Source organism: Odontesthes bonariensis, chromosome 22 (assembly GCF_027942865.1).
Source record: "Odontesthes bonariensis isolate fOdoBon6 chromosome 22, fOdoBon6.hap1, whole genome shotgun sequence".
NCBI lineage: Eukaryota > Metazoa > Chordata > Actinopteri > Atheriniformes > Atherinopsidae > Odontesthes > Odontesthes bonariensis.
The window spans coordinates 31,545,941-31,571,524 of record NC_134527.1 but is presented as its reverse complement, the minus strand read 5'-3'; the positions used below and the strand labels follow the sequence as shown (position 1 = coordinate 31,571,524).

General features: G+C 44.8%; 1 protein-coding gene across 1 annotated transcript in view; it reads left to right on the top strand.

Annotated features, from left to right (window-relative positions):
- The window catches only part of LOC142372973 (stromelysin-3-like), a 61,504-nt gene that overhangs the window by 2,538 nt on the left and 33,382 nt on the right, over window positions 1–25,584 (top strand). The window contains exon 2 of the mRNA XM_075456000.1: window positions 23,045–23,328. Coding sequence (XP_075312115.1) covers window positions 23,045–23,328 — 284 coding nt within the window. The remainder of the gene's footprint in view (window positions 1–23,044; window positions 23,329–25,584) is intronic.

The following is a 25,584-nucleotide window of genomic DNA, read 5'->3' as shown; positions in this document are numbered from 1 at the left end:
GTAAAACTACAGCTTATGATCTTTCTAACAAGCCTCTGATCGTCTCTGTGGGCAAATGTTGATCCCACACACTCTCTCACCCACTCCTCTTACGTTTGCTGCTTGTGCCGGAGGACAGCGTGTCAAAGAATACATTTTTGCGCGCCTCCACTTCAGAAAGTAGCACCTCCATCTCGCTTTACGTGAAGTTGTTCTTTTTTCGTTATTTTCTGATCGTGCAGACAGGGGAATTGTAGGTACAGGGTTAATTTAAAAATGATTTGCATATTTAAGTAGGGGCGTGGACAGGGAGGAGTCGGGTACTCCGACATGTGCGCTCAATTCCACGTTGATTGGGATGTACAAACGAAATGTGCCAGAGTTACCAGCAATAATCACTCCAACGTCACAGTATTTAAGCCAGCATATAATAATGTTTTAAGAAACTTTGTTTTCACTGAAAAAATCTAATTGGAAAATCTAAGACATGTGTCCAGAGCTACTGCAGCACACTGCCACCACCATGACAGCGCCATTCTAGAAAAGATAAAAGACTAAAATTTAGCGTCTGTAAAAGTAATTTCCAAATACCAGTAAAGTATCATTACAAACAGCAATAAAATCAGGAATTTGATATAAAACAAAAATGTTAAAATTATTTAAGAAAATAAGTATCAGAAAGCTGTCAAAAGAAAAAGAGCATATAAGACCAGCGAGTTAACAATAAGCTCTTCAAAAAGTAAGTTTTGATCTCAGTCTGAAAAGATGGTGTGAGTTCCAAACTCAGAGATGAGGCCTGGGTGTGGCACAGGGAAAACAGAGACTGTTTGTAACTGTTTTTGCATAGTCCTGACTCCATCAAAACTCAATGGGCCTCATGCAAGAACATTTTCGTATTTTTATTCTAAATTTCTTTTCACTTTTTTTGTAAGAAGGTGTCGTACGAACATGCCACGTCAGATTCAACAAACGCTCTTTACTTTGGAAAAAGTGTGTAAAATCACCGCTGCTACTGGTCGACAGCAAGGGGGGCTTGAACCGATGCAACTTGGGCGCACCAGACTCTCCAGAGGAACGAGAGAGGCGTCGCCAAGCCAACCTTTCTCTCTGTTGTGGCCAGGCCGGTTATTTTGTCTCCCGGTGCCCAGTAAAAGACAAGGCTCACCAGTAACTCCTACTCTTCTACTCCGACCTCCCTGGGTCAACGACCTCTGTTCCAAGCCAAGCTCCCTCCTGTCTGGAGACTCTCACACCCTTGCCATTTTCATTGACTCTGGGGCAGATGCCAACAAAATGGATGAAGAACTTGCTCACCAGTTGGGAATAGGGCGTGTCCAGTTGCCTTGTCCTATTTCCGCTACTGCCCTTGAGGGTCATCTTGTAGGGAAAGTGACCCATCAGACCACCCCTGTTCATGTTCTATTGTCCCAGAATCACCATGAAACCATCCAGTTTCACATCCTGCTGTCACCACGCATCCCACTCATCCTTGGCTTTGTCATCATAATCCTTACATAGATTGGACAACGGGAGTCATCCTAGGGTGGAGCTCATCGTGCCACCAGATCTGTCTGAAGCAAGCCACCGCACCACGGCATCCATCTTCTACCAGCATCTCACCGGATCTGGTAGGGGTCCCGCTCGAGTACCATGACTTCAAAGAGGTGTTCAGCAAGACCAAGACTACTTCCCTGCCCCCTCACAGTCCCTACGACCTGCAACCCGGCACGTCTCCTCCCAAGGGATGGCTGTATTCCCTGTCTGCCCCTGAGAGGGAGGCCATGGAGGCCTACATCAATGACTCATTGGCTGCTGGCATCATCCACCCCTTTTCGTCACCTGCAGGGGCGGAGTTCATCTTCGTTGACAAGAAGGACAAGACTCTGACACCGTGTATTGACTACCGGGGTTTAAATGATATCACGATCAAGAACCGCTACCCCCTTCCTCTTATATCTTCTACCTTTGAACTTCTTCAGGGGGCCACCATCCACACCAAGCTTGACCTTCGCAACGCCTATCACGTGGTGCGGATTCGAGAGGGTGATGACTGGAAGACTGCCTTTAACACCCCCACAGGACATTATGAATACCTTGTAATGCCCTTCGGCCTTACCAACGCCCCAGCAGTGTTCCAGGCCAGGTGAACGGCGTGCTCGGAGACATGCTATGTGTTTGTCTACCTGAACGATATCCTTATCTTCTCCAAGTCCCATGATGAACATTTTCACTATGTGTAGTCCGTCCTGCAGCGACTTCTGGAGAACTCGCTCTTCGTCAAGGCTGAGAAGTGTGAGTTTAATGCCTCCTCTGTCTATTTCCTGGAGAACATCCTGGCAAAGGACAGTATCCAGATGGATCCAGCCAAGGTTTCAGCAGTCTTGTCCTGGCCAATCCCTGACACCCGCAAGCAGCTACAGAGGTTTCTGGGCTTTGCCAACTTTTATTGTCGTTTCATCCACAACTACAGCTCTATCGCAGCCCCTCTTACCGGTCTCACATCCTCCAAGGTGCTCTTCCGGTGGACCACGGCTGCGGATGAGGCCTTCCAGACCCTTAAGGCCTGGTTCACATCAGCTCCCATCCTCCAGGTGCCTGATCCTGACCAGCAGTTTTTCGTTGAGGTGGATGCATCGGACGTGGAGGTAGGGGCTGTCCTGTCCCAACGCTTGACCTCTGATCAGAAGCTTCCCCCCTGTGCCTTCTTCTCCCGTCGACTCTCAGCTGCTGAACAAATCTACGACATTGGAAATCGAGAGTTACTCGCTGTCAAGTTGGCCCTGGAGGAATGGCGTCACTGGCTGGAGGGCACCAAGATTCCTTTCTTGGTATGGACTGACCACAGGAATCTGGAGTATGTGCGCACAGCCAAGAGACTCAACTCACGACAAGCCCGGTGGTCGCTCTTTTTTACCCGCTTCAACTTCTCTCTCTCAGACCAGGGTCTTCCCAGCCAGCATGTCCATGTGGGGCCCATGAGGTTTAATTTTGGGCTGCAGATAAGGGTCTCAGGTGGGTTTGTCCCCAATTTCCACAGTGGCACCACCTGGGTTTGCCCATATGGGTTTCAAAGTGCAACTTGAAGGGTTAGGGGTTAGGGTGACCCTAAGCCTTAAATTATTCCAAAGGCAATACAAATAAACACATCACTGAAAGTAAAAGAATGTTCACATTCAAATTGGCTAAATGCAAAGTCCAACCAAAGCCACACAGCAACTTGAAACCCATATGGGCAAACACAGGTGGGGCCACCGTGGAAACTGCAGACAAACCCACATGGGACCCTTATCTGCAGCCCAAAATTAAACCTTATGGGCCCCACATGGACATGCTGGCTGGGAATTGCAACATCAAACCTGACACCTTGTCTCGACCTGCAACTTAGTGCAACAATTTAGTAAGCTGGCTCATTTTGTGCCCTTACCAAGCTTCCCTCGGCCAAGGAGACAGCTCAACTGGTCCTGCTCCATGTTTTCCAGCTCCATGGTCTCCCTGTAGATGTGGTGTCTGATCGGGGCCCTCAGTTCACTTCAGTTTTTTGGAATGAATTCTGTGCTCTGCTTGGGGCCACCGTCAGTCTGTCTTCCGGGTTTCACCCCCAGTCTAATGGTCAGACCGAGCTTATGAATCAGGAGATGGAGACAGCCCTTCGCTGCATGGTTTCACAAAATCCCACGTCCTGGGCCAAGCAACTCTTGTGGGTAGAATATGCTCACAACATCCAGACCAGCTCTGCCACGGGGCTGTCCCCATTCCAGTGCACCTACAGGTTTCAGCCTCCCCTTTTTCCTGCACTTGAGAAGGAGGTTTCCTGCCCATCAGTACAAGCCTTCATCCGCCACTGTCGCCGCACCTGGATCCAAGCACGGGTCTCCCTCCTCTGCTCTGCAGATCGTTATTCTGTCTCAGCTAATCGCACCCAGGCTCCCGCCTACCAAGTGGGTCAAATGGTGTGGCTCTCCTCTTGGGACATTCCACTCAGGGTGGAGTCCAAGAAATTGGCTCCTAAATTCATCGGTCTGTTTGCCATCCAGACAATCATCAATCCTAGGGCAGTAAGGCTGACACTCCCAAAATCTATGCAAATCCATCCTACATTCCATGTGTCCAGAAAGTCTCCTTGTGCCTGCAGCTCCACCTCCCCAACTCATTGATGGAGATCCTGCCTAGTCTGTTCGGCGCCTGCTGCGCTCTCGTCGTCGGGGTCGTGGCATTTAATATTTGCTCGACTGGGAAGGTTATGGTCCAGAAGAGAGGTCTTAGGCTCCTGCTTGTCACATCCTCGACCCCCTGCTTATTGCTGATTTCCACCAACAACATCCCGATTAACCTTCCAGGGCCATGCCGCCTCCAGGAAACGCTCATCGGGGACTCGCTGCTTCACCCGTGCACAACGTCTGCGATGAAGAGGAGCCGGTGTTGGATGAGAATCCTCATCGGTAATCAAGCCTGTATTTAAGCCTCTCTGGTTCACAGACTCATTGCCAGATTGTTCTTAGCCTCCATGCAAGACTCTCCAGCATTTTCTTTTGGACTGATCTCCCATTGCCGACCCTGCCTGCCTTTGACTAACCTGTCCCGTCGTTCTCCCGGTAAACCATTCAGCCGTTTGTCTCCAACCACGATCTCTGTCTTTTCCCCACTGGTGTGGAGTTCTGCTGCTACTCTGCCAGATTGCATCAACTTGTCGGACTTGAACAAGAGGTTAGACATCTCAAGAGACTCTGTGATTAAGCCTGTTTTTGGTCTGCTTACCTATTGCCTGTTTGCTGTAAGGACCATTCAAGAAGAGATTAAAGACTCTTTATTAAATTATCCTGTGGTTTGGGTTACTGCAATTGGGTCCTCACACTCCCGTTACACCCTCGTTCATGGCATTATTGTGCAAAACGCAGCATGCCAGATTTCTCTGGGCTATAGATCAGTTTGCCCCTCCACTGTATCGAGACACACCCACCTGGCCTTCAGCTCACCAATAGTGCGCTCCACAACAGCACGGGTGCTCTGATGCATATATGTGTGCAGTCTATTGCTGGGAATTGGGTTTGATGTTCGTGTTTCTCTCTGGAGTTGTGGCTCCAGCAAGCTGCATATTTGCAGCAGCACAGTCCTTGGCAATCTAAATCGCGATGTCAGCCATTCGTCTGTCCCCGCAAGGATATCTACATGCTCTCTTCCAAGAGCCTGATGCGCTAAGGCATCCAAAAGTAACAAGTCAGCCACTGGTTACACTTTCCATTGACCTTATTATATACAGAGTCAAATTAACCTTCAATTAGTGCATAATTTAAGTCAAACAGAATAATGTCAGCATCATTATGGTGTATAATGTATATATTTATTTATGATTGCTTCAAAGTTATTAAATATACAATCCATTAGTCAAGCAAACTTGATTGGAATAACAGCGGACTATTTTACAGAACTCCTACGACAGGTCTGGATCATTCGTAAATTCTATTCGTACCTGAAAGAAAACATAAAATACGAAAAAAAATTGGTGAATACGCAAATTCTCTTAAATCACTCGTACGCACGACTTCAGAACAAATCTGTTCGTATGAACGGTTGTTGCATGAGGCCCATTGTTCTGTGCTGACTCAGTCATGTGAGGGTGTGTTTGTTGTATCGCCCACATTCTCATTCTGATCTGTTGGACCATGTTTTCCTGCCAACTTACCGTAATGAATTTCTTGGATGGTTTTGAAAATATTTTTATTATGGCGATTTTTCAGGACTATATTTCTATTTTCAATCCCAGTATGCATCTCTACATGCAATTTGGTGCTGTTCAGTGATAAATAATTTTTTTCTTGACCTTGATGCATGTTATTCAGTCAAATTGTTGGTGCATTTAAATGTTTTGAGGGAGACAATTGGAATCTTAGTTAAATGTATCCTCAGTTGGTAAATAGGAGGCCATCCTTTCACTTCATCTAATTACACATATAATAAGCTTACTTCTGCTGGCTGGATGTCATTCCATGATCACAAGCATTGTTCATCTCAAAATATCCGTCTTTCATCTTAAGTAGTGTACTGAATAGAAGAATATTTTTTGACAGAAAAGACATTATCAATTGAATGTGTGACCAATCTCAGCAGTAGCTTTCATACATGTATTTTATACAGAAAAGTTGACATTATCTTTGATGGGGCGTGTTGACTGAAAGTAATCAGCCAAGTTTGTGTGCAAAACTTTTAATGACTGCCGATACCTGGGACTTTGTGGGGTTAAATATTTACCCTTGAGAGACTTTTTCTTGACTAAGTTTGGACTGCATTTTACCAAAGAATTTGGAAGTAGGTCTTATCAAATAAGTTGTTTTGTATTTTGGGTAGGTCAAATCAAACTGTTAATGGTGTGTTATAGCCTCAAGCAATGCCATGAAGTTAGAAAAACACAGTAATATTACATCAGCATTCTTGAAAACATTCAGTAGCACACTCCCTGTGTTTCTTTGAAGATGCTCTGATGTAATAGGGAATTTCCAGACATCTGCTCACTGCAGCTTTGATTTATAAGTCTGTGAGTGTGTGTGGTGCACATCTTTTTACTTGCGCCTGTTCTTACCTGCATTCGCTCATTGTGGTGAGATATTTGTCATCAGCAAAGTCTCCTTGTAGTAAAACCTATTGGATAAAACTATAATGCACACCTCTGTTGACATTCTTAGCAGTTATTAATTTTAAAGCTACAGCACCTTAGCTTGGGTGAGCTGCAGCAACCAGTGTGTCCTGTGGCAACATGTTCTTGTTAACAGGATTCTCCCAACATGCACACAGGTTTCTTTCAGTTGCAGATGAAAATGTCTTCTTGTCAACAAACTCACATTTGCCTACCTTAAATTGGACATTGAAATAAGGGAATCATTTGGGTCACTGCTTTATAAAAAACTATTTTTTCCAAACATCACCCCATGACACAAGTATTTGAATTAAGGTAAATTCATAATCTTATAACTGAGGTGATCTTATTTGCTTATAGTAAAGAACAATAAGTGAAACAGAAAAATACTTAAAAGCATTAATGATGTTCTGATCAAGAGGAATGCATGATGTCACTATGGAGATTACCCATACCTGCCTGATTAAGAAGAGACGCTGCAAGGTGACACAACCTGGCTCAAAGGCTGTGTCAAAAAAGGAGGAAGCACACAGTTCAAAGATTTACAAAACAAGTATTTAATTTATTAAAATAATCCAAGGACTAAACTGAATGTGAAACAAAAGAATATGTGAGGAGTGGCAATCAGTTGTCAGTAGTGCAGTGATGTTGTAAGTGGAAAATGTGCTGCCAGTGTGTTGTATGGTGTGAAACTTAAGAACCAAAAGGTAATGCCAACAGAACCAAAATACACTGCTGTCGTCAGGGAGCAAGAGCCAAATGGAAAAGAGACAGAGCTCTAATCACCATCTCACAGAACACTGGTCAGCTGTCCTGAGTTCTATTTCATCCTTACTGACCGCCAGAGGCGGTGCTTTCAAGCACTGAATGATACATCTCGCGCATGCGCAGGTCGAGTGTTTATACCAACAAAGTCACTCGTGACCCTCTGCTGACCCCGGAGAGCCTATATCTTCCGGTAACATCAGCAGATCAGTTCCTTTTCATCTTCTCGCTCGCAGGTATTACCGCGTCTGCATACGAGACGAATTTCCAAACCATAGTATTACTTCATTGTTCGCTGCTGGTGGTCTCGCGACGTTCCGTCGAAGCTGCGAGCTACTCGCCCTTCAGAGACCGCAACGAACTCCGCCGAGAGGTCTGTAACCTTTTTTTTCCTCGGCTGATGAAGTTTACTGCCAGCTGTTACAAGCGCCGGTCTAGGCAGCGGGCTCGCTCCTTCTGCCGGTGCTGTGCGCCGCACGTGAGTAACAGTTTGTTTATAGTTACGTTGTTGGTGAAGGCTAGGTGTTTGCTAGCCCTCTTCCGGCATCTGTAACCTGCCTATGTTAAGTGGCCAACTCGGTTGTGCCGGTTCTTTGAGTTTGTTGCTGCTATTGTTCTGCCCCTCTCCTGGTGGAAGGCGGCGTTTGCGCCCCCGCTCCCAGCTCAGGTGGCCTATAGTGATTGCCGGTGAAGGCACCGTTTGCGGCTCCCTCTCCCGGCATCCACCTATAGCTAATAGAACTTGCACTAGCCCCTCTCCCGGCGACGGCGGCGCGTGCGCCCCCCGCTCCCGGCACAGGTGGCCTATAGTGGTTGTCGGCGAAGGCACCGTTTGCGGCTCCCTCTCCCGGCATCCACCTATAGATAAGTGTATAAATACAGCAATAGCCCCTCTCCTGGTGTAAGGCGGCGTGTGCACCCCCCGCTCCCAGAACAGGCGGCCTATAGCTGATTGTCGGTGATTTGCGGCTCCCTCTCCCAGCATTTATCTATAGGTAAGTAGAAAAATTTTCTTTTGGAAAAAAAAATAAATAAATAAATAAATAAACATAACTAGCCCCTTTCCCGGGGCCTATAGTTGGTTGTCGGTGAAGGCACCATTTGCGGCTCCCTCTCCCAGCATTCATCTATAGCTAAGAAGAAGAAATATATAAATAAGGATTAGTAAATACATACTATCGTCAAATATACTGTGTGTATATATATATATGTATATATATATATAGAGCCGGTGGTCCCGACATGGATCACAACCACTCCTGCTCGGCCTGTATGGCTCCTCTACAGCTTGAGGATGGCCATGATCTGTGTCCTTCATGCCTTGGCCTCGGACATCTGAGGCAGGGTCTCTCAGACGAGTCCTGCATGAATTGTGGTATCTTGCCTCATGCTGTCAGGGCTGCAAGGCTGGCCGAGGTAGAGCGCCTGTTGGGCCCTCCCTTGTCTCCCCAGTTGACCCCTGACCAGCGGCTGGCCCCGTCTCGGTCTAGCCGACCACGGCGTCGGCCTGCTGGGACTGCAGGCCCCACCTCCGGTAAGAGGGCTAAGGGGTCCGGGCTCACTTCTAGAGTGGATCAGCTGACAGCGGAGCTTGACAGCATCAAGTCCCTCCTCCTGGCTCTCCAGCCTGGGGCTGGGGCAACCCAGCCAGGTGCCCTCGTTCCTCCGACGGCCTCCTTCGGTCCAGAGGAGGATGCGTTTTCCATAGCCAGGATGGGCCAGGATGCTCTGGCCCACGACTGGCTAGAGGTTCTCCTCTATGCTTTCCCGCCGATCCCTCTGATAGTCCCTACGCTACAGAGGGTCCTCCAGCAGGACCACAGGCTGCTGTTGGTAGCCCCCTTTTGGCCAGGGAGGACGTGGTTTCCACTGCTGCACAGGCTCTGCAGCGGTTCCCCGTGGCGCCTCCCCGACAGGAGGGATCTCCTGTCTCAGTGGCAGGGTCAGATCTGGCATCCCAACCCGTCCTGCCTGCAGCTGTGGGTCTGGCCACTGCAGGGCCCGACCCGCTGCTGACTGAGTGCTCTGGCGATGTCTGCCATACCATCCTAAACGCGAGGGCGCCTTCTACCCGGGCGCTTTATGAACAGAGGTGGCGGCTGTTCGCTACATGGTGCTTGGACAGGGGTGAGGATCCTGTGCACTGTCCTGTCCCTAGGATTCTGGAGTTCCTCCAGTCACTCCTGGATGGCGGCCGGTCCACCGCTACCCTGAGGGTGTATGTGGCGGCCATTTCCTCTCGGCATGCTCGAGTGGATAACGGCACGGTGGGGAGCCACAGGTTGGTGTCCCTTTTCCTGAAAGGTGCGCGGCGGTTGCGCCCCCCACGAGTGCGGCGCACCCCGCCATGGGATCTGCACCTGGTGCTCGGCGCTCTGTGCTCACCTCCCTTTGAACCCCTTGCTCAGGCAGGGCTGAGGTGGGTCTCCGCTAAGACTGCCTTTCTCCTCGCTATCGCATCAGCGAAGCGCGTCGGGGAGCTGCATGCTCTGTCGGTGAGCGACTCCTGCATGAGGTGGAACTCGGATGGCTCGGGGGTTTCCCTGTGGCCAAACTCCGCCTTTCTCCCGAAGGTGCTGTCTTCATCAAACCTCAACAGACCTATCCACCTGGCACAGTTTGTTCCCCCGGAGGGGGAGGACAGGTTACGCCTACTGTGCCCTGTGCGGGCTCTGAGAGCCTACGTGGCCGCGACTGCCGGTATCAGGCAGTCGGACCAGCTCTTCCTCTGCTATGGTGGCCCTCGGAGGGGCTGTCCGCTCTCTAAACAGCGACTGTCCCACTGGGTGGTGGACGCCATCACCCAGGCATATAAGGGAAGTGGGCTCCCCCCGCCAGCTGGGGTGAGCTGCCACTCCACCAGAGCTGTCTCGACATCATGGGCAGCCCTACGGGGCGTTCCCCTGGAGGACATATGCGAGGCAGCGTCATGGGCGTCACCGAGTACCTTCTCCAGGTTCTATCGAGTGAATGTTGCCACTCCCCACCCGTTGACTGTGGTCCTGCTGCCCGACTCTGCTGCTTCCTCTCAGTAACGTGAGTAGGTGCTGGATTCCTCGTGACTTTGCTGGTATGAGTCATCCAGTGCTTGAAAGCACCGCCTCTGGCGGTCAGTAAGGATGAAATAGAACGAAAGTTACGTATGTAACTACGGTTCTATGAATCCTGGATGACCGCCAGAGCATTCTGTCACTCAGAATCCTCGTGTACTCGCGAGAAGATTCTGTAGGAACTGATCTGCTGATGTTACCGGAAGATATAGGCTCTCCGGGGTCAGCAGAGGGTCACGAGTGACTTTGTTGGTATAAACACTCGACCTGCGCATGCGCGAGATGTATCATTCAGTGCTTGAAAGCACCACCTCTGGCGGTCATCCAGGATTCATAGAACCGTAGTTACATACGTAACTTTCGTTATATATAATGTCAGATCATCTTCAACAACAAAAAACAATGCGACCTACAAAATACTTGCCCCCTAAAGGGACATAAACTAGTCAACGTGTCCTAAACACACTAGGCCCCACTCCCAACCCTTACCTAATGGGCCCTAGAGAGCGCATCCGCCACAACATTCTCTGATCCCTTGATATACCTAATGTCTAGCCAGTAGGACTGCAACATTAGAGACCATCTTATAAGTCTCTGGTTCGGACACTGCAAAGTGTTCAGAAAGGTTAATGGATTGTGGCCCATATAGACCACCACTGGTGCAGGACCTGAAGCTACATAAACATCAAAGTGTTTTAAGGCCCAAATCAAAGCCAGTGTTTCCTTTTCGATAGTTGAATAATTTAGTTGGTAGGAGTTAAACTTTTTGGAGAAAAAAAACTCACTGGCTTTTCATCCAGGTCAACAACTTGTAGTAGAACAGCACCCACGTGACTTGCATCTACCTGCAGTGAAAACGGACGGTCGAACCATGGTGCCAGAGCACAGGAGCAGTACATAACAAGGCTTTGATGGCTTCAAAAGCCTTTTGACATTCAGGGGTCCAGCTATACACCACACTTGCCTTCAGAAGGTTAGTGAGTGGTGATGTGATAGTGGAAAGGTTACTACAAAAACATCTGTAGTAACTGACTAAACCAAGGAACCGCAACAGTTCTTTCTTAGCGTTCGGCCAAGGGTAATTCTCAGCTGCGCTCACCTTAGCAGCAACTAAGCAGACAAATCCTTGACCAACTACTCGGCCAATATATGTCACTGTCGCCCTGGCAAACTCACATTTTGACAGATTTACTGTGAGGTGGCCAAACAGCGCTCTGATGCGCTCGACATGTTGAGACCATGAGTCTGAAAAAACCACCACATCATCCAAATAGACGGTGCAACCCTCCATTTCACCCAGGACACGAGTCATGAGCAGTTGAAATGTTACAGGCACATTTCGCAAGCCAAAAGGCATAACTTTGTAAGCAAACAAACCATTATGCATAACAAAAGAACATATCTCGCGGGCACGCATGGTTAAAGGGACCTTTTCAATAAATCAAACTTACTTACAAATTTCGCCTTACCAATCTCATCTACACAGTCCTCCATGCGTGGAAGTGAAAACGAGTCAGGTTTGGTGACAGCATTAACTTTTTGAAAGTCAGTGCAAAACCTTGGCCTGTCGTCAGATTTGGGAACCATGATGCAAGGCGATCCCCAGCTTGATGAGGATGGCTCGTCTGTACCATTGTCCAGAATATATTTAATTTCAGCATCAAGATACTTGCGCTTTTCAACATTGACACGATAAAACCTTTGATGAATAGGCCGAGCATCCTCCACCTCAATATCGTGTTCAATGAGGTGGGTCTGACAGGGCGAGTCACCAAATAAACATGGAAAAGACTTAATCAGCTCAGCCAAATCTGCTCTTTTCTGCTCTGGTAGATGTTGCAACAGTGTCTCAACCTTACAGAGAGTCTCAGAGTTTTTTTAGCCATCCATGTATTAATGCTGGATCAGCCATGAGTAACCCATCCTCCTCCATCTACCTCTCCAAAGGAGGAGAAGTGACCACTGACGCTCTGGTCACCAAACACTCTGCGTGAGCACTCGCCATGCCAGCTTGCACATCAGGCTCAACTGACTTTGACGCGTCCTGATATGGTTTTAACAAGTTCACGTGACATAATTGGGTGGTTTCCCTGCGCTAAGGAGTTGAATTCCGTGCGTCTATCATAAAGCTTTTTCATCTTTCCCTGTGTACGCTCCATCTTGTCCCTTGCCAGTTCGCCAGCTGCATAGAGTCTATGCCGAAAACCATTCACATAGTCTAATAAGTTCCGGGGAGGGTCCTCCCCCCTCCACTGATCATTCAAAATGGCCAAGGGGCCACACACAGTATGGCCAAACACTAACTAATTTGGGCTAAACCCCGTGCTCTCTTGAACTACTTCCCTAGTCGCAAGCATTAACCAGGGCAAACCCTTCTCCCAAAACGTTTGATGGAACCGTTCTAATGCTCCCTGACTTTGTGCACGATATGCAGATGCCTTGTTATGTTGGACATTAAGCTGCTTTGTCACTTGGGAGAAAAGGTGTGAGGAGAAATTCGAAACCTGGTCACTTTAAATGATTTTTTGGATGCCAAATATGGAGATGAATTGTGACAGTGCTCTCACAACTGACCTAGCAGTAATTGTACGCAATGGGTACGCTACTGGATAGCGAGTGGCCTGGCACTTTACAGTGAGGAGATAGACAGCACCGGAGTGGGCCCACACAATCCACAATCAGGTGCTCAAAAGGTTGGTTGACTGGATTGAATTGGTGATAAAAGAGCGGGTCTGAGAATCTGAATAGGTTTACTTGTTATTTGGTATGTGTGGCAAGTTTTTATGTGCGTCGACATAAAGATGCCCCGACTTCTCATGAGCTACCTTTAAAACAGACTCCTGAAACTTCTCGGGTTACACAGTTGGATCGCCTACAAAACACCATGCGGGACCCACTTCCTTACCTGCAGGTCGTCATTAAGGAAATAACCATGGGCACAGTTCTCTATCTGGGCATCAGTCACAACCTGCTGAAACAGGCTTTGCAGGGAGCGATCAGCTTTTTTCTCCACCTTTAACTCATCCTGCGAAACTGACAAAGGAAAATCAGACAGGGAAAACATAGATGCCGATACACTATTTTTATTTTTCTCGGATTCACACATGCTGGAATCAGACTCATCCTGTGTCATAGCACTTGATACAGCACACGCCAGGGCTGTAGTACTCGAGTCCAGTCTTGGACTCGAGACCGGTTTTTTATGGTCTCGGACTTGTCTTGGACTCACTGGTATTTGACTTGGACTTGTCTCGGTGTCGGCCACTGGTCTTGCCAAATATGGTTCTTGGTCTCGACCGAGTCCAGGCGTCTTTATTTTGTTACAATATTCAAGGGAAAAGTAACCACTTGATAACCAATCACACACCAGTTTATTTTCGCGTGCCCTGCATCTGAGCCTTGCCAACGTTCTTATCCTTATCGTTCATTTATTGATTCACACACACAGAGAGAAGATGTCGGCCAATTCCGCTATAGTGAAATTTGGTTTTACTAATCACAAAGAATTTCTCAGCACATCACTGAAAAAAAACCACAGGGCAGATTGCAGATTCTGCAAATCGACTATCTCGGAGACATCTGGGACGACTTCAAACTTCGTGAGACACCTGCAGAGGTGTCTCGGTAAGTTAACTGCAGAGCTAGGCGGTGCTTAGCCTCATAGGCTAGGCTATGTGTTATGCATTAGCTAACATAGCGGAAGATAAGCCAAGGTAATGTGTTTTTGGACATAGTTATCATCACTTACTGTACGTCTGGTATTACTGGTTTCATGAGATATAAAAAAATCAAACGATTGTGAATATGGAATAAGCGATTGGTTGTCGTGAATTACATTTGTGGTTGTGTGATAATGTACTTGTGTTACAAAGGGTAGCAGCTACACAAACGCTCGAGCGTTTACGTTAAAGTGATGGTTCGGAGTAGATTCACCCTAGGGTCATTTGAACCGTGACATCCAGCCAAGTAGCCCACCCGAAGTTTTTCTGATAGTGGTTGAACATCAACCGAGTTACTGAGTTATCCCGAATAGCTTAGTACAAGCGCTAACGGACCCTGGCAGTATCTCCAAAAGTACCACACTAAAATCACATGCCATGACACCAAACTTCTACAGTAGTACAAATATGGTCTGTACTCACAAAACTATGCATTTGGAAGTTTGTACATAGTCCAGGAGTTTATTATTATCAACACAAGCCTAATAGCTTCTCTGCTGCTAAAGCTGCGTCAACGTCACTTCCTTGATCTGGGAGCTTCAATGTAAGATGAGGGTTGATCTACTACTGTAGACAACAAAGTATATGCTATATTCTACATGAATTTTTATGAATTTTTATGTTGTAGAGTTGTGAATTTATTTTATCAATGGAGAAATTGAGCAGCCTTGAACTGAGGGAGATGGTCCCGAGTTCCTGTATGTCCGAATGCGGGAGAAAACAGCCCCGTGGATTAAAAGGTTATAGGAACTGCCAAAGCTTCCTACAGTCCGAATGCGGCTATAGACAGCACAGCACCTTTAGCTTTAGGTTGAGAGAGAGAGCCAAACTGGAGGTTGGAATTCTTCGCTCTGAGAGCATAACAGGCAATTTTTAAATGACCCTTTTTGTTACAGTGGTTACAGGTTATTACCTCACAACTGCGAGCACCATAACCATTTGTAGCCTCTCCTGCAATCCCTTTAGCCAAACTGCCCACACAATATAAATCCAAATGTGCACCGTCTCCCGGGCCATTACCATTACGAGCACGCTGGCTAAACGAGCGCCGCTCAACAAAAGCACATCTGTGCCTCAGCACATATTCATCTGCCAATGAGGCAGCGTTGGCAGCTGTTTTCACATTTTGATCGCTGATGTGAGTAGCAATATGTTCAGGTAACATGTTTTTAAATTGCTCGAGAGCTATAAGTTCGCACAAACCATCATAATCACTGATCTCTAACGCAGAACACCAGCGGTCAAAGCAGGGGCGCCGACTTGTGTTTATGCCGGTGGGTGCTCGTGGTTCCCAACTGGGGTTTGCGACCCACAGAAACACCCGTTTGCATAAAACCTTGCTTTCCAATAATATAACCGTTTCATGAGTTGGTCACTTTATTTGTATGTGTAATAAATGTATCCTATTTATTTTCCCTGCGGATGTCACATCAATATTTTACAATAAAATAGCCTATATTTGAATTGAAATTGATAATGGAATTAGGCCTACATTACAGTTGGCAAACACTTTTCTACAAAGCGACTTAAAAACCGATGACATAATCACAACATGCACTGAATTGAACTGAAAATATATTTATACAAACTGAAAGTAGTACTGAAACTTATACTCACGACTCGGAGACCACATCCACTCAGATTCTTATACTTCTTTATTGGTCATACATAGTACGTCTTCTTAAAATACACGCGTGCTGGAGCAGGAGCCCCGGGCGCAGTATGTGCATTGCACCGCACATTTGCTGAATTTAATGGTACATGACGTCGCCCAAAGCATCCCTGCATGTAGAAACTTCATGTCCCTCATCCGCGAGTTGATCACACTGATCAGAAATTCACCAAAACGACTCGCTTGGTTCAAGGAGTTTCAGGGTACAGACGCACCATCGCTGAGACCTCTCTGCCCCACTCGCTGGACTGTGAAGGCGGCCTCTTTACAATCCATTGCTGCAAACTACAGTGCTTTGATGGACTTTCTAGAGGACTTGAGCGCAAATGAAAAAGGTGATGCAGGGGGTAAAGCCAGTGGCCTGCTCGTGCACTTGCAGAAGTTTGGAACTTTTTTTTCTTTGCGGCTCATGCTCACTTTCTTCTCTCGCGTGGAGGCGGTCAACGCCGCTCTCCAAAAGCGCCAGCTACACACACAGAGCGCAAGAGAAATGATTGATACACTGAGAGGCGATCTGAAGGCTATTCGGGAAGGATTCGGTGAATTTTGGGAAAACACTACAGCAGCAGATGACATGGCTTTGGAAAGCCCGGTTTTGCCCCGACCAAGAAAAATTCCCCGCCGGTTGGAAAACGCAATTGCGCTGGCGCGCAGCTTCCAGACACCTGACGAGCTATACTATATAATGGTTGATTGTGTCACTTCAATGCTCGGATTTTTCCGTGGGTGCTCATTAATCCCCGTGGGTGCCCGGGCTCCGAAGCACCCACGCAGACGGCGCCTATGGGTCAAAGTGATTTGCCAGATCAGCCACAAATTCCAAGTGACTTTGCTTTTCACCTTTCCGCCATGTACGAAACTGTTTTCGGTATGCTTCTGGAACAAGCTCAAAAGCTTTTAACTCTTAACACTTTCGACTAACAAGTACCTCTTACTATCCTTTGGACAAACTCGCATAGGCCTCCTGAGCCCTGCCAGTAAGCACGCACTGCAACATTAATGTGCAAGTGGACTCTGGCCAATTACAGACATCAGCGACACGTTCAAAGAGAGAAAAAAATGTATCCGGATTTTTTTAATTGAATTTGGGTACCAGGCACAGATTGTAGAAAATGTCAAAATCCTGATCATTAGACCCTGAAACGGATGAGCGATTAGCCATTAACCAGCTGAAAGTTTACCCTCTTTTATCAATTCAAGTTTAGGCTTTTCAATGTCAAAACTGCCCTATACGCAGCCGCTCCATTTCAACTTGCCTTTGTGACTGCAACACAAACAGCTCCTTCTGTTGCTCAAATGTTAAATTACAATCAACGGATGTTGGAACAAACCATCACCAGGTTCACCAGGCCACTTCTCTTCTGGAACAGAAGGTTCAGGATCCCTAGGTCACACAAAAATGCTTTAATCTCAGATTTCACTACCTCTTTATATGACCTTTTATCACTGATCCCTATACTATAGTTGTCTGCTACTCTGAGCAACTGGTCTTTGGTGAATTTATTCAATGTCTTCAAACTTGGAGATTCCACGAAATCAGTAATATCAGCCATACCGAAGCCAGAATAGCCACCAACACACAAGAAAAAAGTCAATACAAGTGGAGAAAAGAGACAAATATATGGGACCAGTGACCCATTTACCTAGTTGTCACATTATTAAATTAGTAATTTATCTTCATTCCACTCATCATACTCATTTTCCAATAGACTTTATTTAATTTTAAATCAGAGTGGAACAATTTCCCACAGGAAACTAAGTGCTACAGCAAAGCATGTGCTGCATCCCAAAGCAAGTTTAGCAAGTGTGCCGAGGGTAATCACTCACCCTACTAGGTATGTGTGTCCCCCCTCTAACTAAACTGCCTAACCAATACTAACCTAAAATAAAATCATGCACTGAAACAAGCATGAACATGCAAAAACTGTAGTATAACAAGTCTCAAACCACACATTAAAGTTTACTGGTCAAGATGCTATAAAAAGAGCAGACAGATGAAGTCAAAGAAGTAAGCCTCGACCACCACAAAGAAAACTCAGCAAACCCCCCAAACACAGGCAGCACAGTACACGGCACGCTACATACATAGATGTGATACATGACATAGAGACAGATGAATGCATGTACCAGAAACAGATCTATGCCATCACCAGCAAAAATGCATACATAGTTTTGACTCTAAACCATTTCAAGAATTTATTAATAGATAACTCGTTAACTCAATTCGTGTCAATTAACTCAAAAAGTTATCTTTCTCAAATACGAGTGATCAGACCAGATCTCTGATTAAAGTTGAATGCACATGTCACAGTGGTTCATATTAAAGAATATACTTAAGAAGCTGATATTTCCTTGCTTGAATATCAGGAACCACAAAGAAAGATAAATCATATAATCATATAAATCACAAACATTCATACACTGACATCAACCAGTTTAAACAATGAAAACCCCACAGTTTACATATTGCAAGACCAGTGTGTACCAAGCCAGATTAGTATCTGTTTTGTTGGATAACAGGATATAATATGCTTAATTTTCCAGGATTTGTGTATCTTAAAAAAGATATGCAGCAATCCAAAAAGAAACCTGCATCAAATCATTTCTACCTAGTTGTTGATCTTGGCTACAAATGGAACTACCATTTGCTCTGGCTTTTTTTCTCTGAAAAGCCAACTCTGCATTTCTCAGCGAGATGGGTTAACATGGTTTAATGTGGAGCAGCTGTCCTTGCTGACTTCAGTTAGTTCAGCAAAACAGAAACCAAGCAAATAAGCTGTGAGCTGACCACAATAAGTAACGATCATGTATAAATGCCACAATACCAGTACCTTATTAGGTTTCTAAACTGATGTCATCAGATGGATTTATGTGTTGAGATACAACATACTTAGGGCTCTTCTTTGGTCACTGTTTTGTGATTTTGGTTTCTTGTTGCTGATCATCAAAAATCCAGATATAAAGTAAAGGGTTTTTGACATTTTTGAAGTGCAATGAGGGGAGTGGTCTAATGTCCAGGTTTGTATTGCAATACCACACCATTTTCATCACCGTGAATCTGATGCAGTAAATCAAATTTTGCCTTCATGGTTAAAATGTGTATAACCCATTTTTGAAAACATTTTTACATTAGGCAAGGCAATCACACACAAAAAGCTTTTGGATATATTGTAGAACAATCAGTTCTAGTTTGTTGGATATGGAAGAGATGAATGAGGAGAGAAGATCATGCCTAGGTTGGCTGGTATAGGTAATTCAATTCAATTCAATTCATTTTTATTTATATAGCGCCAAATACAACAAATGTCATCTCAAGGCACTTAGATAGTAAGTCCAATTCAAGCCAATTGGAATTCAATTAATTAATAATAATCATAATTCATAAAATAATCCAATTCGTTCATATAGAGCCAATTCAAAAACAATTTCCTAGCTAAGAAAACCAACAGATTGCACTGAAAACTTTTTGTTTTTCGGTCCAATCTCCCGGCCTGAGCGTGCCTGAGGCGACTGTGGAGAGAAACGACTCCCTTTTAACAGGAAGAAACCTCTGGCAGAACCAGACTCAGGAAGGGTGGCCATCCGCCTCCACCAGCTGGGGTTTGAGAAGACAGAAAGGGGGGGAGGGGGGGAGGGCCGCGGCGGCGGCACTGTAACACCATTCAAAGGATATCTGTTGGAACAGGGAAACACGAGTTAATGACCACAATAATATCACATATACATAAAGAGAGTAAAGTGAGGAAAGGTGTGACAGATGAGGCCCCCCAGCAATCTAGGCCTATAGCAGCTTAACTATGGGATGTTTCAGGATCACCTGAGCCATCCCTATTCAAGGTAAACACAAGAAACTTGTGCTAACGAAAAAATAAATAATAAAATAAAGGACCAGACTCAGTGAGTAATTCCCTATACTCCCTATATAGATCTGCTCCTCACACCACAACAACCATCTTTTTACAGCTACAAGCTACCTCAGCCTCTCACCAACTGCACACCAGTCACAGCGGGGTGGGGATGCAAACCCTGGTTCGGGTAGGGGGAGAAATAAAAGAGGTAAGATAAGCGGGAATGGGATTCAAACCCTGGTTCGGGTAGGGGGTAATGAAAGTGTAGAGGGTGCCAGAGGTGGAGGCAGGACAAGACACACTAGCAGATACACTATCAGATTCAACAGACCTAACTATAAGCTTTATAAAAAAGGAAAGTTTTAAGCCTGGTCTTAAAAGTGGAAAGGGTGTCTGCTTCCCGGACATTTACTGGCAGCTTATTCCACAATAGAGGGGCCTGATAACTGAAGGCTCTGCCTCCCATTCTACTTTTAGAAACTCTGGGAACCTCAAGTAAACCTGCAGTTTGGGAACGAAGTGCTCTGTTAGGAAAATATCTTACAATGAGATCTTTAAGATATGATGGAGCTCGGTCATTAAGAGCTTTATATGTAAGGAGAAGAATCTTAAATTCTATTCTGAATTTAACAGGGAGCCAATGAAGAGAAGCTAAAACTGGAGAAATATGATCTCTCCTGTTAGTTCTCATCAAAACTCTGGCTGCAGCATTTTGGATCAGCTGAAGGCTTTTCAGAGAATATGTGGGACAGCCCAATAATAAAGAATTACAGTAGTCCAATCTTGAAGTAACAAATGCATGAATTAGTTTTTCTGCATCACTCTGAGACAAGATGTTCCTGATTTTAACAATATTGCGAAGGTGAAAGAAGGCAGTCCTAGAAACCTGTTTTATATGTGAGTCAAATGATAAGTTCTGGTCAAAAATAACTCCAAGGTTCCTCACTGTAGAACTAGAAGCCAAGGAAATACCATCTAGAGTAACTATATAGCTAGACAATTTCTCCCTGAAGCGCTCAGGTCCAAAGATAACGACTTCAGTTTTGTCTGAATTTAGAAGCAGACAGTTCTGAGTCATCCAGGTCTTTATGTCTTTAAGACATGCTTGTAGTCTGACCAACCTATTGGGTTCATCTGGTTTTATAGAGAAGTACAGCTGAGTATCATCAGCATAGCAATGGAAATTTATGCCATGCTGTCTAATAATGTTACCTAATGGAAGCATGTACAAAGTGAAAAGAATCGGTCCAAGCACAGAACCCTGGGGAACTCCATGACTTACTCTGGTGTGTGAGGAAGATTCTTCATTTACAAGAAAAAACTGAAATCTATCAGATAAATATGACTTAAACCAGCCTAATGCAGTTCCTTTAATTCCAATAACATGTTCAAGTCTGTGTAATAAGATACTGTGATCGACTGTATCAAATGCAGCACTGAGATCCAACAGGACAAGCACAGACACAAGTCCGCTATCAGAGGCTAAGAGGAGATCATTGGTAACTTTCAGCAGTGCAGTTTCTGTGCTATGATGCACTCTGAATCCTGACTGAAACTCTTCAAACAGATTATTTCTGTGTAAATGATCACAAAGCTGAGCTGCAACTATTTTTTCAAGAACTTTAGACATAAAAGGGAGATTGGATATAGGTCTATAATGAGCCAACACTTCTGAATCAAGAGTAGGTTTTTTAAGTAAAGGTTTAATTACAGCAACCTTAAAAGTCTGAGGTACATATCCTGTCAACAAAGACAGATTGATCAAATCCAATATGGAAGTGTCAATTAATGGGAAAACCTCCTTGAACAGTCTGGTTGGGATTGGGTCTAAAACACAAGTTGATGGTTTAGAAGAGACTATTGCTGTTGTTAGTTCAGAGAGATCAACTGGGCAGAAGCCGTCTAAATACAAATCAGGTTCTAAAGATACTTCTAAAGCTGCTGTACTTGATGATACATCACTGATAATAGTGGGAAGGACTCCATCAATCTTCTCTCTGATAGAAACAATTTTATTAATAAAGAAGCTCATGAAATCATCACTGCTGAGAGTTAAAGGAATAACTGGCACAGCAGAGCTCGGACTCTTAGTCAGACTGGCTACAGTGCTGAAGAGAAACCTGGGATTATTCTTATTCTCTTCTATCAATGATGAATAATAAGCAGTTCTAGCTTTACGAAGGGCTTTCTTATACATTGTTAAACTATCTTTCCAGACTAACTGAGACTCTTCTAAATTAGAGGAACGCCACTGTCTCTCCAGCTTTCTTGCAGTCTGCTTTAAAGCACCTAGCGTAATGGCTTTCCTTCAAAGTTGAAAAATAACAAGAAGCATATTGGGTTAGACTGGTTGTAAAGTTTAGCTCGTGTATATGTTCCATCACATGTGCTCAAGACTGAAAAAAAGACAGTTTAATAGGCATGCCACAATTTATATCGTAATAGTAATAATGATGGTGATATCATTATTATCTTTTTACTTATTTACTTTTTGTTGTTCAAACAGGTATGGCGAGGTGAATAAAACTACAGTGCAGCACTAGAAACATACACTAATCTATCCTGTTATTCTGGCATCATTCTTATTAGGTTTGAGCATAAATGAGGATGTTAAAAACCTCTCAATTTTGATAGAAACATTGAATTACTGGTGTCAAAAATTACACACCTAACACAGGGTGGCTATAGCTCAAGAGTCAGAGCAGTTGCCTACCAATTGGAAGGTTGGTGGTTTGACTCCCGGCTTCCCCGGGCCACATGTTGAAGTGTCCTTGGGCAAGATGCTGAACCCCATATTTCCTACCGATATGTCCATCAGTGTATGAATGCTTAGAAGAAAGCACTGTGTAGCCTTAATGGAGGTGTTGTGTGAGTGAATAGGTGAATGTTGCATGCAGTGTGAAAGCGCTTTGAGTGGTCAGCCAGACTTGAAAAGCGCTTAGGGGGGAAAAATTAGATGGCTGTACGGAGGTGTGGTGGTCAGCACGTCACCTCACAGCAAGAGGGCTTCTGGTTCGAATCCTGGCTGGGGACTTTGCGTAGGTTTTCTCTGGGTACTCTGGCTTCCTCCCACCACCCAATAACATGCCTGTCAGGTTAAGTGGTGACTCTAAATTGTCCCTAGGAGTGAGTGTGAGCATGGATGATTGTTTATCTTGTTTGTCTCTATGTGGGCCTGTGATGGACTGGCGACCTGACAGTTGGGATAGGCTCCAGCCCCCCTGTGACCCTGACTTGGATTGGACAGGTGTGGAAAATAGATGGATGGATAGAAAAATTAGGCCACAACAGGACTGTAATCAAGAGAATTGTATCTAATTTTTTTCATGGGAAAGAGTTTGTTTCTGTGTGATAACATGAAAGATGTTGCTGTTTGTTGACAGGGATGGTCTCAAAGCAACAGTCACGCTGGTCTGAAGAAGTGGGGTAGGCATACACAAGACACACTAAATGAAGATGAACATTTTAAGACTGGAGTGACATTCAAAAATGACACAGGATTTTGGAAGCGTCCCCGCTGTGGAGTCCCAGACTATCCGAACTTAATGCAGCTGGACATGTCACACTACTGGCTGAAGAGTAAAAAGGGAGGCCTGAGTAGAAACCAGCGCAGAAAGCGATTTGCACTCCTCGGAGGGCGCTGGGAGAAGACCGATCTCACTTACAAGTAAGATATATAATCATTCTGTTATGTAAGCACATCACATTATTCAGCTGTGCAATTGTTTACCATTGTTTGTAATCATGAATAGAGTCATGAATGTTATGAAGTGTATTTAAAGGCAGAATGAGAAATCTTTTTCCTCTTATGTATTAAGAATCATGTTGTGTGTTTTGTATCGTTGATTCTTGTTTCTTCATATTTATAGAAAGATATACAATCTCATGTTATCAGGTTTATATGGATGTTGGGTCTGAGTCAAAGTGAGAAGGGAGTTAGGAAGGTGAGCATATGGTTACTCACAAGAAATCATGTTAATGGTTTTTCATTATACATAGTCTTGTGATCTAGAATTTAGTTTCAGTTTACCAAAGCAGCAAGGTTGGTAGAGTTGCTAAAACAATGTAATTTGTGTTGTCATTGTGTCACTATGTTACATAACAAAGTAAACACAAGAGTGGTCAGTCCCACAAAAGCAAGTGTAGTCAAAAATCAATTTATGACTGCCTTGTCCTATACGCTTCTTCAGTTTGCTTGTGTCAAATGTCCGCATGCTGCATGGGATTAGAAGCAGCTGTGCTCCATGTAAAGTTCTTAGGCTTTACCACTGCAGGCACTGAAATAGTGTAAGCATTGCCCAGAAAACTTCTCCCAGGATTCTTTCTTGTCTTTATCCATGTCCTGATTTATTATATAGCTTCCAGCTAGTTTATATGAAAACTTGTATTGACACAGTGTTCCATTTGAATCCCTCATTAACTCAGAGAAAAATGTTTCGAGGTGATGGGGAAATAGGTACTTGTCTGTACCAAATTCACAGCTCCCTTTGTGCTTGATCCAGATTATTTAAAAATAACTCAGATTTGCCACAGGTAAATATACTTGCGGCCTCGTGTATGAACCGTGTGCATATATGAAAAGGTTATCTATGCCAATTGTGATGCACACTTCTGAATGTGCAAAAATGGTGTGAAAATGTGCAGGTGAAGCTGCAAAGTTCTAAGCAGTTGTGGAAACATGTCTTATTAAGTGCATAATAATTTGACTCACAATTACGTCTCACAGCTGACAAGCCTTACTTTGCAACAACCAAAATTCAGTAAACTGGACAGCTTTCTTTGTGATGTTGACATATTATGGTATGTCTGGAGTGCACAGTTCAGGATGCATACAGGAGGACAGGTTCACAGATATATTTCTCCAGAGAGGAAGACCCCTGGACAAGTGCAGCTGCTATACAACAATATTTGGATGTGATACACACAAATATTGACATAAAAAAGGTATGCTAAGAGTTGAGAGCCATTCATTTTCTTTAACTTAATGCTGAAATCTTTCAATAATAATTTTGTTCTGTGACTCCAGCACAGAAGATGTGATAACCAAATCAGATTGCTAGTATGCCACAGTCAGGCTCAGGATGCAGTGGAAACGTAGGGGAGGGCAACATAAGCTGCCAGGGACGCAGGACACACTCTGTTGGTCCCCCTCCTCACCTATCTCTGACTCTGCTTGACTGGGACAGACTCGTGCTGGCGTCTCCTTGACACCAAACTCCCCAGTTTCTGATTGAAAATGAATATTTATTACACTATATCACACTGAGCCAGCTGCCTGCTTACTGTGGCCAACCACTCTTCATTGGCTGTCAGCCGCACTCTGCTGATGCTCCCTATTCTTCGCATCCACCTTAATGTCAGACAACTTTCAGACAGCGTTTTTCTGAGTTTGCTAAAATTACTGCCTCAGTGACACTCCAACACATAATCATTTTCAGTTTGTTACTGATACAGAACCAAATTCTGGCTCTGATCAACACTTCAGTCGTAAGCTTTGTGATTTTCCCCATCTTAGCAGCAGGATTTGCCATTGTTGATTGGAACAGGAGGGGTTACTTTGATTTGTTTATTATAGCCAAAGTGGGGTTAATTTCAATTCAATTCAGTTTATTTATATAGCGCCAAATCACAACACAATAAATAATTTCAATGATACAGTCCAATTCAAGGCAATTAGAGTCCAATTCATTATAACCATAATGCAATCAAATCCAATTAATTAAATTCCAATTCAAAAAAACAATTTCCTAGCTAAGAAACCAACAGATTGCACTGAAACTTGTCTTCAGTCCAATCTCCCGGCCTGAGCGTGCCTGAGGCGACTGTGGAGAGAAACGACTCCCTTTGAACAGGAAGAAACCTCTGGCAGAACCAGACTCAGGAAGGGTGGCCATCAGAACCAGAACCAGGAAGGGTGGCCATC